Source organism: Medicago truncatula, chromosome 1 (genome assembly GCF_003473485.1).
Source record: "Medicago truncatula cultivar Jemalong A17 chromosome 1, MtrunA17r5.0-ANR, whole genome shotgun sequence".
Classification (NCBI taxonomy): domain Eukaryota; kingdom Viridiplantae; phylum Streptophyta; class Magnoliopsida; order Fabales; family Fabaceae; genus Medicago; species Medicago truncatula.
In genome coordinates this window covers 53,546,082-53,564,978 of record NC_053042.1, presented here as the reverse complement: position 1 = coordinate 53,564,978, position 18,897 = coordinate 53,546,082, and the positions used below count along the sequence as shown (strand labels likewise).

At 33.1% G+C, this 18,897-nt stretch overlaps 2 protein-coding genes across 3 annotated transcripts; one reads left to right on the top strand and one right to left on the bottom strand.

Moving 5' to 3' along the window:
- Nucleotides 1–7,820: 7,820 nt before the first annotated feature.
- Nucleotides 7,821–10,137, top strand: LOC11424647 (endonuclease 2). The gene is made up of 9 exons (XM_003592597.4): nucleotides 7,821–7,990; nucleotides 8,220–8,394; nucleotides 8,582–8,680; nucleotides 8,802–8,857; nucleotides 9,113–9,196; nucleotides 9,292–9,384; nucleotides 9,538–9,605; nucleotides 9,706–9,779; nucleotides 9,856–10,137. Exons 1-9 carry the CDS (start codon nucleotides 7,880–7,882, stop codon nucleotides 9,948–9,950), a joined length of 855 nt encoding a protein of 284 aa, XP_003592645.1. The 5' UTR covers nucleotides 7,821–7,879; the 3' UTR covers nucleotides 9,951–10,137.
- A 748-nt stretch (nucleotides 10,138–10,885) lies between these two features.
- LOC11438227 (membrane-bound O-acyltransferase gup1) lies at nucleotides 10,886–16,795 on the bottom strand. Of its 2 annotated transcripts, none has more exons than XM_003592595.4 (19): nucleotides 16,417–16,795; nucleotides 16,255–16,313; nucleotides 15,949–16,130; nucleotides 15,805–15,853; nucleotides 14,971–15,074; nucleotides 14,823–14,887; nucleotides 14,395–14,465; nucleotides 13,852–13,911; nucleotides 13,569–13,682; nucleotides 13,056–13,180; nucleotides 12,901–12,952; nucleotides 12,630–12,692; nucleotides 12,435–12,544; nucleotides 12,255–12,347; nucleotides 12,075–12,156; nucleotides 11,901–11,978; nucleotides 11,620–11,695; nucleotides 11,492–11,541; nucleotides 10,886–11,396 (listed from the first exon to the last, which is right to left on the bottom strand). In XM_003592595.4, the coding sequence occupies exons 1-19, from the start codon at nucleotides 16,532–16,534 to the stop codon at nucleotides 11,355–11,357; spliced, it is 1,593 nt and encodes a 530-aa protein (XP_003592643.2). In that variant the 5' UTR covers nucleotides 16,535–16,795; the 3' UTR covers nucleotides 10,886–11,354. The 2 variants fall into 2 exon arrangements, with proteins under 2 accessions (XP_003592643.2, XP_024627509.1); XM_024771741.2 differs by having other exon boundaries at nucleotides 16,216–16,313; nucleotides 16,417–16,507.
- Nucleotides 16,796–18,897: the final 2,102 nt, after the last annotated feature.

Sequence of the window (18,897 nt, the reverse complement as noted above, 5' to 3'; positions counted from 1 at the left end):
TTACTCGTGTGACACAACCTTATGCAATGTGTCAACAACAATTCTCTTTTATATAATATATTTCAAAAGTTTTTATTTTTAGTACAATATTTCAAAAGTTAATGCAATTAACTATTATTCTTTAAACACATTAAACTTGATTAATGAGTCAAAAAGTTACATTTTCTTTGCAACGTTCTCATATTGGTTGCTATTAATAAGGCTTTATTTTTGCATTCAAAGCAATGACTTACCTATATGAAAAACTGATTACGGGAAACAAAATGTGTGTGAAGCTTTTTTCTTATTTTAGTCCTTGATTAGTAGCAACAAAAATAACAATCCTCTCGTACCAAAATTAATTTTTGTCCAGTCAACAACTCTGGGTTTCATCTTCCTGAAAATATATTCTTGCTAGTCATGTTTCCTCGATTCTACGTCGAGAAGGGTCTGTTAAATCATGGAAATTAGCGTATAATCCTTAAGGACAGTGCTGTCTCAAACTACCCCACTGTTTGTTTGTTCGTTCTACAGATCTTGATGAAACCCATACTAATTTATTGATCTCTCTTTTCATTTATATTTTATTGATTTTTTATTTATATATTTAAAATTCACATAATTATTTTCTGAAAATAATTATAGATATCAAGTTTATTGTTATAGACTTTGATAAATATACGAGGTTGATTGACTTAGAGACGTCTTAGTCAATCTTATATAATGAAAGAAAATTGTCTTCATCATTTGTGTATAATGTAGCTACTAAACAAAGTCCCTTGGGATGAAATAAATTTGTGTACATCGAGGGGATTGAGACTTAAGCCACCCGAAATTAATAAGTGACTGGAACCCAATCTTTATGATTGGAGATCCCATGAATAAGGTTCATATGGGTAAGAACAAGTCACTTATTAGTTATGCTAGTACCAAAAATTAGTTAATTAATTTTTGTTCTCGTCCCTTTCCTATGGTGTGTGTGAGAAGTGCTAGACACTGCATTATTGAGAGGATAAGCATACAAAGCTTTTAACGAATTTCATATCCCTTGTGGGTGGTGTATGATTTGCAGCATGCACTTGAACACTCATAAAATTATCCAGGCACGCGTACGGCCTATTAGCGCACCACAACGTTAACGGCAAGGATTGTGGGGGTGTGATGCGAGTGGTAGGCCGCTAACATACATAAGTGTCTTTGGTTCATATAGCTTGCTATATCAATTTTACTGCGTGTTAAGTACTATCATTCTAGCAGTAGTTCATACATATAGCTTGCTATATCAGTTTGATGCATTACATCCAAGATATAAACCCAAAAAGTGTTTTCTAAATTAATTTTTGAACTTTTGAAATATGTTGTATTTTTATATAATATATTTCAAAAGTTAATGCAATTAACTATTATTCTTTAAGCACATTTAACTTGATTAATGAGTCAAACGAAGTCACATTTTCTTTGCAACGTTCACATTGGTTGCTATTAATAAGGCTTTATTTTTGCATACAAAGCAATGCTTGCCTATATGAAAAACTGATTACGGGAAACAAAATGTGTGTGAAGCTTTTTTCTTATTCTAGTCCTTGATTAGTAGCAACAAAAATAACAATCCTCTCGTACCAAAATTAAGAAAAGCTACATATTTTAATTTTTGTCCGGTGAACAACTCTGGGTTTCATCTTCGTGAAAATATATTGATGGTAGTTATGTTTCCTCGATTCTATGTCGAGGAGGATCTATTACGCGGAAAATTCTTAAGAACAATGCGATCAGCACGTCTCAGACTACCTCACTGTCAGTTCGTTCTACAGATCTTATTGATGGTTGATTCGATAGCAGGTTTGATCTGATTGTCAAAGATGTTGAGTTGTGGTTTGTGATCTAATTCAACACAACAATTTCAAAAGATAAGTTTATTGATCTCTCTTTTCATTTATATTTTATTGATTCTTTTATTTATATATTTTGATTATTATTTATAGAGATAATTTATTCCTAATTCTACAACATTAACACATATTTTTTGAAAACAAATTAAAGATAACCTATGAAGCACGAACACTTCTTGTGTTAGGTGTGTTTCGGTGTCGGTCACACATGTCCTGTCCGGCACCGATACGACACATATAATTACACTGAATTATATAGTTTTCTCAAATGATTAGCAATATTGGTGTGTAAGTGTCTATGTCGTATCTGGTGTCTATGTCCGTATCCTTATTTCATACTCCCTCCGTCCCAAATTGTAGGACGTTTTGGGCATTTCACACATATTAAGAAATGCAATTAATATTGTGTGGAAAAGAGATATTATGAGTTGTTTTACAAAATTGTCCTTAATAAATAATATGAGAAAGATAAATGAAAGAATTGAAAGAAGAGAGAGTAATAAATAATTAAGGTTATAATAGGAAAAGTACCATTAATGTTGCATTGATATTTTAAAGCGACATATAATTTGGGACTATTTTTTTTCCCTAAAGCGACATACAATTTGGGACGGAGGGAGTAGAAGATAACCTATATATGGGCTTACACTTTCGTTCAACATGTTTCCCATAGATTTGGTCTTTGGCGCGCAGAGTGCAGTCCACAAGAATTTTAGTGTTGGATGGGAGAGTTGAGACACCCAGAGCTAAAAATAATGAAATATTGGTACCCTTTCCCTCAACGACTCTATTGGGGTATAAAAAAAGGTCATATTAACTTGTGCCCTTAGGGTAAATATTTAATTAAAAAAAAATAATATTAAATTTTTTGAGCAATAAATTAACACAATTTTCGATACAACATTTTTATTAGTGGAATCCTTAACATAGTTAACATTTAAAAAAAAATAAAAAATAGTCAGAACTTAAAATTTGTTACTCCTGCAACAAGCTAGTGATAAGAAAGTTAATTAGAAGTAGTTTATCTAAGTACCATTTATAGTCTCCAGCTACAAAGGATTCAGACTCGTACTTGTCCAAATTTGCAAAATTTCCAGCTATGGGAAGTAGAGACAGGATTTATTATGGATAAGCAACCGCCTTTATTGGCAGTCTTGACAACGAAAACCTCAGCTCCCAAAACTCAATTATCATCCAACAAATATCCTTTTGTAGGGTCTTTAAATGTGTCAAGGTTGATGAATTTTGGGATACCCCACTCTTTTTTAAGGACATGAAAACGCCTAACAGATGCATCTGCATATAAGATAAGTTATTTTTCTCATTTTCTAATCTTGCGTAAAAAGATATTAAACTTTTATATTAAAAATATGATTTTAATCTCTATAGAATAGCTTCATGTCATGTTAAACACTAAACTAATTTCATCACTAACTTGGTGATTTCAATTAGTCAAAAAAAATAATTGTAATTTCAAGATTTTTTTTTTGTAGTTACCAAACCTTACAGAAGTGTACTTTTATGATATACTAAAAATATAATCAACCTTAAAAGTAAGTTTACAATTACTCTCAATTGAAATTTGTACCTTGAGTGGTAACGTATTCATCGTCAATAAAATTATATGCTGGCGTTGATCTCCCAATCAATAGGTAATGAAGTTGGGTCCATAAGTACCAAATAAATAGAAACGTAGCCCTGTCCATATTCCCCTTTGTATTCCCAGATGGGTCCTCGACACAAACATTAACATCAATAATCTCATCATAAACAATCATAGTTAGTGTTGTATGAGAAACACATCATCAATCTAAGTGTCCCCAGCTTCAAACTCTTCCTAGACACATTTTTCTAATGTGTAATGACTTGGCGGAGCTTTCCTTTCTGTAAAAGATATCAATATAAACTATCACTGTATCAGTTAACTGATATGCATATTGCTTCCACCTTCTTTTAATGTATCTAATCTAATAATAATAATGAAATAATTTCAACTGTACTGATTTAGTATTTAGGGCAAGCACATCAACTAGAGATGGTTTTTTTTTTTTTTTTTTTAAAGAAACAATTCTTACTTTTTGTTGTCAATCTTACCAATTGTCGTTTATACGAATCACCTTTCATGGGTGTGGTAGACAACACTGGATCATCAGTATTCATATCCATGGTAGAAAATGGAGTGAACATTGCTTCGAATAACTAATTAATGAACCCTTATGAAAAAAGAACTAATTAATGAAGGTTTTTATCTGGATTTTGAGGTTTCTCAAAGATTATAACCTTCACAAATTGTTTGTGATTTATGTATTTGGTTGCACATGACCTTAATTATACTCAACAGTTTCAAATGAATTATACATTGAACAATTATTTCCTTGTTTCAAATGAATCACATATTCTTTTCTTCAATGCTAATTAAATCATTTCCTTGAACTTGACCATAATTAGATTTGCTCTCATTCTTTCAAACAAATTACTAACCACAACGAATATGATATCATGAAGAATAAAGGCATGGAAAGAATCAAGAATGCTGCGACTATTTTATTCATGATATCATCTAAACCACTATTGTGTGGTTTTCACAATGTGTTAAAATGTATTTGGATTTACATACCAGTTTGCATCTTAAAATTAATTTTTTTAATAATGGTTCAAGTACGGACCACGAACATCTTTAGCGGTGCAACCCATCATATATATCTTAATACTATACTATAATTAACTTACAGATTACAAAGACTTCTTTTTGGAGAACAGAAGGTTAATACTTAACACGAATGAAAAATATAGGTGGAAGATCACTTTATCATTTTAGTGAATTTATTCCATTAGCTCAGATTGGTGTGTAAAGGGAAAAACCATAATGTTCCATTAGCTCAGATTGCGGAAGGAAAAAAAATATCATGAAGCCAACTTGGTATATTCTTACGATTATTCTACTGTGATGCATTAAATCAGACCATATATAGTTTGAAATTGAAAGTTAGTTAATTATTGATTAAAATGCAAAATTTAAATGGTTGCAACAGAGTGCCTTTCACTTTCTACACGATGCTGTCATTTTCAGGCAGTATTGCCGGGGAAGGAAAATAGATTGGTGCACAATAATATTCCAAATATGTCTTTCAAAAAAATAATAATAATATTCCAAATAACTTAGTAACGGTTTTTTATTTTATTTTAAAGAAGTAACGGTTTTTTGTTTAGTTATTTGATATAAAGTGTGTTTGGCACGTGCTAAGTTTTAGCTATTTATGACTTACTTGATCCTGTTAATTTTTTTTTATGTTAACTTGAGGTGTTTTATAAATCAGTCTATTTATTTATAAAGTGTGGTAAAGTGAGAGTGTTTGGAACAATATTTTTCAACAATCTTCCTAACATTTACTAAAATCAAACAGAATAAAGTACGCTTTCAACCACCAATAAGTTTGGAGCTTAACCTTTTTTGGTGGCGACACAAGTTGATTCATCTTATTATGGAAAATCCTTCTATCATGATCTTTCCATATAACAAAGAGAACTGCAATCCAAATACAGTCCTAGAATTCTTGGAAAATCCACTGAGGCTTCCAAAATGAGTTGCATGGGATAGGATATTCCCTTGGAATACTTTAGAAATGCCTAACCAACCCAATATCAGACGTCAAAGACGACCGTAATAGTCACACCTGAAGAACAAATGGTCCATGTCCTCTAGCCCACCACACAAAGCCGAGCAAGAAACTTGGGAAACGACAAGAACACTTCTTCTACACAGATTGTCCTTCATAGCAAATCTATTTAGAAACAGACGCCAAACAAAAATATTCACCTTCAACGGAACCACCTTGAGCCACAACAAATGATTAAAACCTTCATTGGGGACAATGTCAACTGCAGTTAAGTAATTATAAGCTGATTTAACCGTGTAACTGTGTGAAGAATGAAGCTTCCACACCCACCTATCATCTACACCAACCTGTAAAATAATAAAAGACAAACGATCTGCACACTCTCCAACCAACCCTTCCTCTAACACAAATAACCTCCGCCACCACTTTCACGCCACTCCATCAACCTGCCACCCTCACAAAAACATTTCCTCCATTGTGACTAGCTTATTTTCTGCTAACTCAAACAACCTACTAAAAGAACTAGCTTACAGAATGTCATCAAGCCACAGATCCTCCCAAAATAAAGTGACAATTTAAGTTTTATACTTTGGAATTTAATCTCACATAAAGTGGTGGAACTCATAAATTTAAGCAAAAAACAGAGTGGATGTTAGAGGAGTGGGTTGAAAAGAGCTCCGACCAAAGTACTCTTATAGCTTAATCAAAGTCATGAGTTTGAGCTACAATTTAACAATTCAATATCGTTAAAACTTTTAGGAACTAGTGATTGAGGTATCCACAAGTTTATTAATTTCCACCATTTATAATCTTAGAAATTGTGGTTGGGTCTTACATAACCCCACAAAATCGGCATGTGTATTGTGGATGATTAAATAACAGAAACTTGATAGTAGATGATCAAATAGATATTGGAGCAGACTCTAATATCATCTTAGAAATTGTGGTTGTGTCTTAGACAACAGTACAAAACTGGCTTGTAATGTGATTATTGTCTCCACTTATATACACATATTCATGTCATTTTTTATTCGATGCAAGACTCTTTAACAACTACATTAAAAATAATTATCCGATGTGAGACTTTTTTGGTGGTGGTCAGGGTTTGAATCAGGGGCAATTTTGCCCCCAGCTAGCCCGGGCACGCGCCCGGGCTCAACCCATACTTTCTTTGTATCGCTACAAGAAATTTGACTTTTAGTGACGGCAAAAATCCGTCACTATAGGCAAATTTATGTAGCTAAATCTGTCTGTCATTGCCAAATGTCTATCACTGCAAGTTTTCCACCTTTACCTACGGAAAAAACCGTAGGTAATTCTAAGGAGACCATTTTAAAAATATTATGACCTCTACCTACCGTTGCGGCTGTCACTAAAACTTATTGTTGTTTTATTTTGTCCAGGCTCCAAAAAATTCCTGGCTCCGCCACTGGTTTGAATCTCGGACCTTGCATATATTATGCATTATCCATATCAACTGAGTTAAACTCACAAAGATCCGATGTGAGACTTTATAACAACTACCTTCAAACTATACTTTTTTTTCTTTCAAAATATGGTTATTTCATAATTATTGATAAAAATAATTTAAAAAGAATATGTGCAATGCTTTTTCTTACGGAAATATTAATGTTGTATAGAATTTTCCTTGACTCAAAAAGAACAAAGATCATCTTATTAAAAACAAGATCCATTATCATATTTTGTAACCAAAAATTAAAAACAAGATCAAACATAACAGTCAAAAAAGTTAAAGATCGTAAATTTATTTAAATTCATAACGGAGATATCTCTTTTGAAAAATCATATTAACTGATCGAGATATTCCATCACAGATTTTTTTTTTCAAGGAATATTCCATCACAATTTATTATAAACCAATTTTTGGAAGGATCATGCCAATGGGCTCGGTGCACGGGTTATGGATATCAAAAAAGGGAATTTATTACTATAAAATGAAATTTTTTCTGACTTTTTGTAAATTAATTACACAATTTCAAAACATTAATTACTATATAACTTTCTTTTTTAGTATCATTAACCAGTGCCGGAACACCGGTTGACATTTCCTTATAGCCGGCTTTTACCCTCCTTACAACAACCAATTTGCAAGACCTATTTGAATTTATTCCTGAAATCAAAATTATATTTTCAATTAAATTTCCATGATTATTTATTTCCATTTACATTATTGCAAATAACACTCACAGACACACTAGAAAGTGACGTAACGCTAAACAACGTTCACTTTATTCATTCACTAAGTCACATAGTTCACACCAAGAAACCCAACGTTCACTCAATTACCTTATAAGGTCTCTCAACAGACACACACATATTATATATAAGTGCATAGCAAGAACATAATTTGCACGGTTCTGTTAAGAAAACAAAATGGAGCATAACAAAATCATTTTAGTAACCATAATCTCATTCATGTTTTTGTTTCAAAACATTCAAGGGTGGGGAACTGATGGACATGCCATTACTTGTAAGATAGCTCAGGTAACCAATCATTTTTCTCTCCCTAAATCTAATTATTTCTACACCTGTTGTATTTTACTGCAGCTTTAGAGGATTCCAAATCCGTGTTTTGTTATCAAAACAATATATAATAAAACACGAACTTGAATCCTCTTGAATTGCAATATGGTACTATATATGTTGTGTATTATTATTATATGCATGTAACAAGTACTATCAAATTAATTTCCTTTTTTATTTTTGTGTGCAGTCTCGCCTCAGCGATACAGCAGCGGCGGCTGTGAAAAAATTGCTGCCAGATTATGCACAAAATGACTTGTCAAGTGTGTGCTCATGGGCTGATCGTGTCAAATTTTATCTTAAATGGTCTTCTGCTTTGCACTTTGCTGATACCCCTCCTAAGCTTTGCACTTTCCAATATGACAGTAAGTTCCCTTTTCGTTTTGGATAGTTCTGATGAAATTCTAGAATTCAATGACTTTAAATGTGAAAGATGTGATTTATTTATATTTTTGATAAAGTGAAGGCCGTCAAGGCAGATTATTTATTTATCTTGACTAAAATGAAATGTAGTACTGCACTTACCACTTGTTTAAACATACATTCATTCAGGGGATTGCAAGGATCTGAATGGAGTGAAAGATAGATGTGTTGTGGGAGCGATTAACAATTACACCACTCAGCTTCTTGACTATGGCAAAGACACTAAATGTACAAAACCCTTGCCATGACCCTAAAAATCTTATGTCTACATTTGTTTTACTTATTTATATCAACTCTTATGTGCTGACTAACCAAATTCTTGCTTCCTATGTGGAAATCACAATATCAGATAACCTCACGCAAGCACTTCTTTTCCTTTCTCATTTTATGGGAGATGTCCATCAGGTATGTCTAACAATAACAATTACAAAGCGGTCTCCATGTTGGCAACCGTTGGATCAAGATAAGGACAACTTAGATTTCAAGCAGATTTTTTTATATTTGATTTAAAAAACTAAAATCTCTATGTAGTGACTGCGTGAATTCAAGAATTTGTAACTTCTTGGAACCTCCCGATTCCGATCCCCCATACTCTAAGTTTATGTCTTAATTTGCAATTTAGCTATCATAATGCCTATTTTTTGCTTGGTTAATTTGCAGCCTCTACATACGGGGTTTACCACAGATAAGGGAGGAAATTTAATTGATGTTCATTGGTTCACAAGGAAACAAAATCTCCACCATGTGAGTGAGCCATATTCTCATCATCATGAATCATCAGCTACTACAATGTGATCTATTTCACTATTTACAATACTGACTAATTTTGTAACATATAGGTTTGGGATGCTAACATAATTGAGACAGCAGAAGAAAGATTCTATGACACTAACATAGATAAATACATCAGTGCTATTCAGGAGAATATCACGGTATACTATGCCGCAGCTTTCTGTTATCTATTTTAATAAAAGTCTTTTGCTAATGACACGGATGAAATTTTACACCTCTATTTCTCGACATTTTTCGCACATTCCTTCAATCTTGCACGAGATTTTTACTAATACTCAAATTTTATGATACAGAAAACATGGTCGGATGAGGTAGCAGGATGGGAAGCTTGCAGTTCTAACAAGACCACATGCCCCGACATGTATGTCCTGTTACTAGTTTAATTTGTGTTCAAAAATCTAGCTAGAAAATCCCCAACATTTATCTGTATAAAGTTACAATTACTTTGGGTAATTTTTTAGATATGCATCTGAAGGTATTAAGGCAGCATGTCAATGGGCATATAAAGATGCCCCTGAAGATTCTGTACTAGAAGGTAAGCTATAATAATTTTGGAAGTAGAGTTTTTTCATTTACATTTTCTAACTGTATCATGAAACAATACCCTGCAGATGATTACTTCCTATCACGTTTGCCAATAGTCAGTTTGCGATTAGCTGAAGGAGGAGTTCGATTGGCAGCAACCCTCAATCGTATTTTTCAGTGATGCAACATGTTCTGATGTAATTTGTTGAATTATTATAAATAACATGTGATTGGTTTGAATTATGATAACTGAAACAGAATAAAGTTTCTGACTTTCTGTAGTACCCTGTGGAGGTTATCTATCTTGTAGTTTACCAAATTATTGTCATTAAGAGCGTTATTTGATTCAACACACGATGCTTAACTCACTCCAGTTGTTTTATTTGAACATACACGTAACACTGTCTTCTTGTATGTTTATCTTCTATCACTTTTCATCATGTACATCATATACGATCTTAAAAAATAATCAGCTCACAATAATAAAGGGACGCCACATTATATATCTCATTTTTTATGTTTAAACATCATTTCTCAACTCACCTCCACCCACCCTTCGCCGGAAATAATGAAAATTATGATGGTGTATGCGAACGAGAATTACGAGTTAGTACTAGTATGTGAAACCGGAAATAATGAACTTTACACAACCTTGTTCATGTGCAACCGTACCCTCCATGTCAGCCCTCCAACATATGTTCATAAGTATCCCTTTACTACCAGCCTCACATCTACGCTGATAATGCGTCTCGGAGTAATTTTTCAGATTGTACAAATGTCCTGCTTCCAATTAAAGACCTCGCTGATGCTAAGGACCCCTTTACTTTCATAACTGTTGATACCCTAACTGAAGTAAAAATAACTGAAAAATGTGCAAATTGTCACTTCAAACAAAGAGGACGGTGTGAATTTGACAACAACGGGAGGTTTCACTGTGCCAACGATTACTTATATCTCGTTGACGATAGTTTGTTGTTACATAGTGAGAGATATTCTGTTGATAAATTGGCATATTTCTATTGAACCTGAATAACTAAATAGGCAAGGCAACACAGGAACCGCAACAAGAAAACAAATAACCAAATATCATTGAAATGGTTAAATAAAAATCCAAAGAGAGAGGAAAAAATGGTTTTGTATAAGATTGGAACTTCTGAGATGTGAATATATCTCAGATCATATATTGAAAACAACATACGAGAACCAACAAAAAAAGAAGAAAAAACTAAACTTAAGAGTGTAACGTCAAATTCAATGTTTGACCATTTTCTAAGCCACGAAAAAGGGGGCGAAGGAGGAATCCAAGTCTCATTATGCAAACCAACCCTATTTTCAATAAATTTATTTTGTTTTTTCTTCATTTTCCTTGTTTTTTGTTGGCAATGATTTTTACATTGTATAGTGTACAAAATCTGATCGCATGACTCCCAAATTTGATGTGCAACACATTGTCAATCTTTAAAATGGGTCGAGATTCGTACCCACAGATATCTCCAAGCCAAACAAACTGTTACGTATCAGATATGAAACTCCTAGCACCGGACAAGAATTTGCACCAAGTATCATGGTCATGCGTTTATCCGGTTCAGGGCGACCTTTGCTTTGCTTCATCGATGTGGAATGTAAGCTGCAGATACACAGGTAGAGTATTATTGGAGAACAAATGTGAGGAATCGAAAACCATTCGAATGATGGAAAATTCAAATGTTAAAAACTGTATACCTTTGTTCCAACATAAAATGTCATAAGCAAGCCCCCAAGGACAGGCAGCCCTGTAAAATGGAATTTCGTAATTAAATTAACATGTACATAACTTCTGATATGTTAAAAAGTTAAGGATCTCGACAGACCTTCCTTATGAAGAAAAGAAGAAAGCAACCAGTTAATACCGCTTGGTCCAATAACAAAACCAACCAGGTTTGCAACCTGTTAACAAAAGTCACAGCTCTCAGATTAGATATTGACTATAATTTTGTTTTCTAAAAAAAAAATGTGACAGTGTCTACCAAAACAGATATGAAATCACTCAGGCAAAAAGATAATAATGGTAACTGAAGTCATTGTGGCCGAGAATAGCTAAGAATTATAATAATCATATATGGTTAGTTTTCAAGGGAAACCAAGGACAAACCACGAGGCAAGTGATTGTAACCGCACCAGCAACAGCACTGAGTTCACGAAATAGGAATTCCCCAAAAGAGCTTTCAGCCTGATTTTCAAATTTAACTCCATGTTAGACAGTAAGAATCACAATTTTGGACCGTTGAAAAATTTAGACGAGAAAAACAAGGATATACATTATTACCTTAAATGCTTTTGTGGCTGATTTTAATACCAACTCAGGGATAAAGAATAAACATGTCAACCACGCCCATGAAAGAAGCTTCCTAAGGTTCATGAGAATAATCAAGCATAAAATATTTGACCAAAGAATGTGCATCTTTACAAATAGAATGGATTAAACAGACCAATAAAGGGAGCGTACCACTCTAAATCATGCCAGATGGCAACAAAAGTGAATATAACCCATACATTTAAGAGCTTTTTCCGAGATCCCCCAAGAGGAATGTACACATACCTGAATTTCTACCCCGTCAAATTTAAGCTATCATTAGGGAAAAACTAAAAGCTAAATGGAAAATCAAGGTTAAAGAATTGATTGCACCTAACGAGCCATTTGTTAAAGGAAGCATGCCAATTTTTCCAAAAGCCTTCCAAGTTGTGGCAATTATTTATACATTTTGGCATATTTTCTGGAACCTCTATCCCGTTCACCTACAACACAATTCCAAAGTAATGACTTTCTCCACGTATATACATGGACATTTATGCTTAGATGCTAAAAGAGCAAGTAACATACCAGTGACCAGAACCTGAAAAAGCGCCAGATCAGTAAAAACTTTAGCCACATGAAGTTTAAGACCTGAAACAAATACATAATAAAAATATATATTTAAAAAAAAAAACACTGTTGTAACCTAAATTGGAAGCATATTTATCAAACTATAACTAACAACCACCACCACTAAGCCTTAGTATATCACTAGGTAGGTTTGGCTACATGTATCGGTTGGTGTCATTAGGCTCAAGAGAGCCACTTATGTTAATTTTATAGTCATGTATTCTCTTACCCCATATCCAATGATGAACACGTCCATAGGAGACAAGTGCTCCCACAAACCGCTGGATAAAATTGATGAAGAAGTATTTCAGCTACCATACGATAAAATTAGAGTAAAAAATTGAATATAACATGAGGTGCTTTACCGAGTGTTGAAGCACCCACCTATTAGCAAAGGCATTGTAGTAGAACAGATGTGTCATGAGCTCGACAAGGATAAAACACAATACCCAACGGAATCCATAGAGTATCACATTTCTAACTGAATTACTATTTTGAGGAACATCTAGCTGCAAAAACATTAGAACCAGTACCATCAATATAACATAGACTCAAGCAAGCATTAAAGAAAATTGACAACAATTAGCAATGCAAGAAACACCCAGGACAAAAAAGGACTAGTTGTGATTATGGCTCAACAGTAACAATTTGATTGTATTACATAAAATTCACTAAAGTGTTTTGACTGATTAACATTTGCATTTAACTATATAGTTGATTAAAGTTTCAAATTCCTCCAATTTAAACAAATAATATCTTCCATATACTTACATTTCGGAAAATAGCAGGATGAGGATGCACTTAACCCCTAAAGGTTTCACAAGGACCACAACCATACAATTGTAATGAAATTCAATCATGAAACTTATATCCTAAAAATAACTTGCAGTCACACACCTGCGAAGCGAAGGCGTTGAAGCTCACTATTGGACCGGCAATATAAAGCGGTGCATACACCAAATAACAGAGGTATACGACATATCCGAACTTGTTGACGTGTAGACTTCTATCCTGATAATGAAATTAAAATTATGTACTGGAAAACATGTCACTACATGCCTAATAGAAACTATATAATTATAAAATGGAAAACTTGAGGGAAAAAGAAGCGTAGAACATAATTTAGCAATGATGATAAATTTCACCCCATGCTTTATTTTTAAATGGTAGCTATCCTAACCTGTAAAGATTGATAGCATGTGTTTCCTGATTTGCAAATATGACAACGTTGACAATGTTTCTGCAATCATCAAAGAACATAATATTGACAAAATTATTATAGATCACATGGAGCAGTTAACATGTCAATAGCTACATAATAAAATGTGCATTAGACACTGATACTTCAAGTTAGTATGTTTCAAGCAATGCATTGCCTAAAAATTTGACTATTTAAGCAACTTGAAGACAGCTTAGGATGCATGTTTTAGCTTAAAAATAAACATGGTTTCTATCAGTCATTCAGGCCATAAGCAAATATGCAGAAAAACAAAGTACACTAAAACCTAATTAAACTTAAACCAGCCTGGTCTTACATAATTCAAGCAGTGCCACTTGGAGGTAATATCAAAAGCTACTCTTCAGTGATAAAGTTTTCATAGTATATGCCCCAGCAATATAATGAATAATCATCACCACAACCATATCAAGTTAAGAGAGAGACTGCAGAATGGAAACTTATACTCAAAACAAACAAATACAATATTCCTTAAGATAGTAATACCTCCTGATCAAAATGAGAATCTTGATTTGTCCAATGATAATCCAATCCAAAGCTTATCATGCGCAAAATAACTGCCACAAACAACTATGCTTAGAAATAAAGAAATCTATATTTCTCGTCATGTTATACAAAGACATGCATATAAAATTAGTAAATGCACAATAAAATTAAATTTAGATCTCCGAATTTTAATATCCAGCCCAAAAGTATCCTAATTAAAAATCATCATAAGATGAAACCAGTTTCAAATTAAGTAAGGAATGATCAAGTTTGGATTTGCATAACTTAATATGAATGTTGGTGATGGATCATGGATGAGAATAGTTCAACCAGCAAGATGGGAAAAATGAGGTTACATAAAAGATAAATATGAACCATAAATACATGGACAATTTCAACTTTAGATGCTATAGAAACTCAATAAATACCAAAGTTGAAACATATGTGCCACCTAAAGCTGCCGCGGTAATTGTCCAAAAACCTCCATTGTTGCCTGCAATATAAATGCATAGCTAAGTGGGAATATTATTACACCTACCATAAAATTGTAAATGCAAACAATTGAATGCATCTTACCCAAACACTGAGAATGAATATCCTTCATAAATCCGATTACAGAGAAGAAAAAATACGTTGTAACTCCAAATTATCACCGGAAAGTACTTTTTCCGTGCAAACATCTGCAGAAATATCATTTTAGTCTTATATGGCAACTGAGGGAAGAGTGATAAATATGGTAATTAAATTATAGACCAAAAGTCCAAAATAATATCGATTTAGGAACAAGTAGATCATAGATGTGATATCTTATATGTTTGCCATTCATGTTCCTAAAAAAATATGTTGTAACTTCAAAGCCTAACCAACCAATAGAATGAGACCTATGATACATCCCCACCATTGTATATACAAATCTCTCTTAACGAATACCTATTTTCTCAGTCCACAAAACTATTCAAAGTTTTAACCATATTTCTTTAGTAGGATCTAGGGAATTCTTGTTGCAAATGCAGACTTCCTATATAATTAAGTTTACTACACAGTGTTACTATGGTAAAAGGTATTAATCTATGGGATCCATGGTCAATTGGTCATACCATTCTCATTTAAGTAATCAATAATTTTTCAGAATCCTAGAAACAAAAATACACAAATAATCGACATGTAAACAAGCAAAAAAAAAAAATCATATTTTTAAGTAGAGAGATGTATTCTTGTGAATAATTCAAGAAATTTGATATGAATGCCTTTTAACAAGATTTCTATATCTTATATACAATAAATATTACAAAAAAGAGAATCATTATGACATAGACTTTCAGTTTTAAGTTAATAATTAAAACAAACAAATTACACATGCCAGCTAGAAATATTGTAACTAAAACTTATAAGTTGTTCTGTTACACGCACCTTAACAAGAAGAAAATTAATAGTAGCTATTGAGAGCACAAAGATGACGCTGCAAAGTAAAACAAACACAAAATTAGACAGAACAACAAAAAGTAATGTCAACATTAAAAGAAACAACATCAAAATGAACTATGAATTCCATACCATGCTCCATGCAGATAAGATAGGTAGGCGAAAGAAAATAAAAGCCAGACAATGGACATTCCTCTCACATTGAAATTGAAGAAAGCCCTCATCAAATTGGCCAGAAGAGTAAAAATTCCAAAGACAAGTGTAAGAACAGGTAAATTTCCTCGAAAATTCCTCCATTGAGCATCTGAGACATCCTTTACAAATAACAAACAGAATAGGAAATGCAATTAATCAGCAATAAAATGCAAAAGCAATGAAACTAACTGCTGAAATACTTACAAAGAAATGGTCATAAGGATAGAAAGAGCACAATCATACATTGAGGTGATTAGGTATGAGCCATCCCGGGCGTAAACCGAATAGTTGTTTGTAGTGATCTACAACGATAAATAAATAAAAAACAAATTACACAATGTTCATCAATTAAGCCATATATAAAGAAACAGGTTATTGGGGGGGAAATTTGAAACAGAAATATACCATGAGAAAGTTGAAGGGAGCGTCTGATGATGATAACATAGAAAGTTGATGCATAAATGACGAGAAAAAAGAACTCTTTCTGCTTCCAGGGTGCAATCTTATTGTTGTCCTTGTTCATCGCAATGTACTGTAAATTCAAGGTATGAAAAGTGTGAATCGCGAGAGAGAAGGAACAACTCCGCGTCCGTTTTCCAGGTTGAGTACAGTTGTTGACGACGACGACGACGACGAGAGAGATCAGACTTCTTAGTTGGGATTGGGAGATTGAAGAAAGACACGAGAAAGCTTTACTCCATTTTTTCTTCCTTTTTTGCCCTTCTTTTCTTTGTAAGCAGCGACGGTTTAACACTGAAAAAAGCAAAATTCTGCAAGAATTGATTTCTTCAACAAAACAAAAACTATACCAAATTTTTATATTTATTTTTAAAATTGTTATATATTGGTTAATTGGAGTTGATTTATTTAATTTAATTTAAATAATTTATGGTACACTTGCGAGTATATAGGTACTCTTTGTATATAAATCTATAAATTAACGATCATTTTTATGAAATGAAATGAACTATTTATTAACATTTCTATTTAAAAATTGTTGTTGACACATTTTATAAGGTTGAGACACAAGTAAAATACGTAAATGCCCCCTCGGCAGTTAACTGCCGATGAATTTAAAAATCAGCTGCAGTTAACTGCCGAGGCGTGCTGAACATATTCAGAAACAGAAATTCAGTTTTGCAGTTTCTTCTTTTCTTCAAATTCTCTCCAAATTCCATTTTCACGAATTGCAATCTTAATATTATTTGTTTATGTTAAGTTTTTTAAAAAAAAATGAGTAGTTTGCATGTGGTTAGGTTTTATAAATGAATTGATAATTTTATCATTGCATGTGTAGTTTATGTTTTGATAAATGAATGTAGTTGTTGCCTATGTTGTTTAAATGAGAATGTGGCTTTGAATGGTGGCAAATGAACACAATTTGAATATGTTTTATACTTTGCACACAAAGTGTTTGATCAAATGCCTCAAAAATTATATTGATTATTTAGTTAGTTTAGGTTATGGAAATGATAGAAATGATGTTAATTATAGTTTGATTAAGTGTATATTGATGGACAAAAATGATTAAGTGTATGTTAATTATTGAATGATGTTTAGGTTATGATGGAAATGGTGGACATAAATTTTATTGCAATGATGATTATATTGAATGATTTTAGGTTATGGAAATGATGTTCATTGTTGTACTTTTAATGTGTTTGATTATGTTTATGTTTAGTTTAGGTTTAATGTTAATGTTTATGTTTAGTCTAGGTTTAATGTGTTTTATTAGGTTATGGAAATGATGTTTATTTTTTTTATTTTTTGTGTAGATATGGCCGATCAAGACCCCATTGATCCATCTAAGATGATTGGTGATAGGCGTGTGATGACCCAAAGCCATCGGAAGGAGGCAAAGCGGGCACATCCTAAAGAGGGGAAGAGGTCGGAGGGGAGATGGTTCAGGGACTTCTCAGGCTACACAGCCTGAAGAGTCACTGGTTGTTGATCTGTCACAGCTTGTTGACCAGTCTGAGGTGGAGTACCAGAATTATCAGGATCAAGTACACCACGATGTGACTGGTGGTAGGTATGACCAAGATCATATACCAGAGCAGCAACAACATGAACCAGACGATGATGACATTGCAGCAGCGGCTGCTCCGGAGCTGTTACCTGTGGACCCTCCCTTTCCTGGAGGACCGGAAAATATATCTCTGCTGCACTCTTATGCCAAGCATGTGGCATTGTCGCTTTGGTATAATTCAGAGAACGTAAGTGTAATTTTTTTAAATGTTTTTTCTTTATGTTTAATTATTTTCTTTACATGTGTGTTTGTTTAATTATTATATCAACTTTTATATGAGTTTTTTTAATTATTTTATTTATGTTTAATTATTTTCTTTATATTTTCATTCTTTCAACTTTTATTGTTTTCTTTATGTTTAGTTATGATTTAAATTGTTTTTGTTATGTGTATTTTTAAGTTTTACATGTGTTATGTCTTAAATTAAAAATATGTGCGGCAAATTAAATTTGTGATTTTATTTTTGCATTTGTTAAGTTTTATTTTTATTAATTAAATGTTTACATTGTTTAAACTATGTTTATTTTTCTATTATTTCAGTGTTGTAAGTTCTGTTATGTAAAACCGATTAATCATGGGGCTAAGATTTTGAGTCTCGGATGTCCAAACGGCAATCAGAGATGGTTTTGGGATCCGCTTAAGGAGAGCAGGTTACATGATTTTGTTTTCTTGGGCTACGCCATTGTGCCTCATGTTTTGCTGATGACTCTATGCGAGAGGTGGCATCCCGAGACCAACACTTTTCACATGCCCATGGGGGAGATGACCGTGACTTTGGAGGATGTCGCATGTCTTATGCATCTTCAGATTGAAGGGCGAATGTTGGGCCACCGAAAGAAGATGCTGAGGCAGGAGGG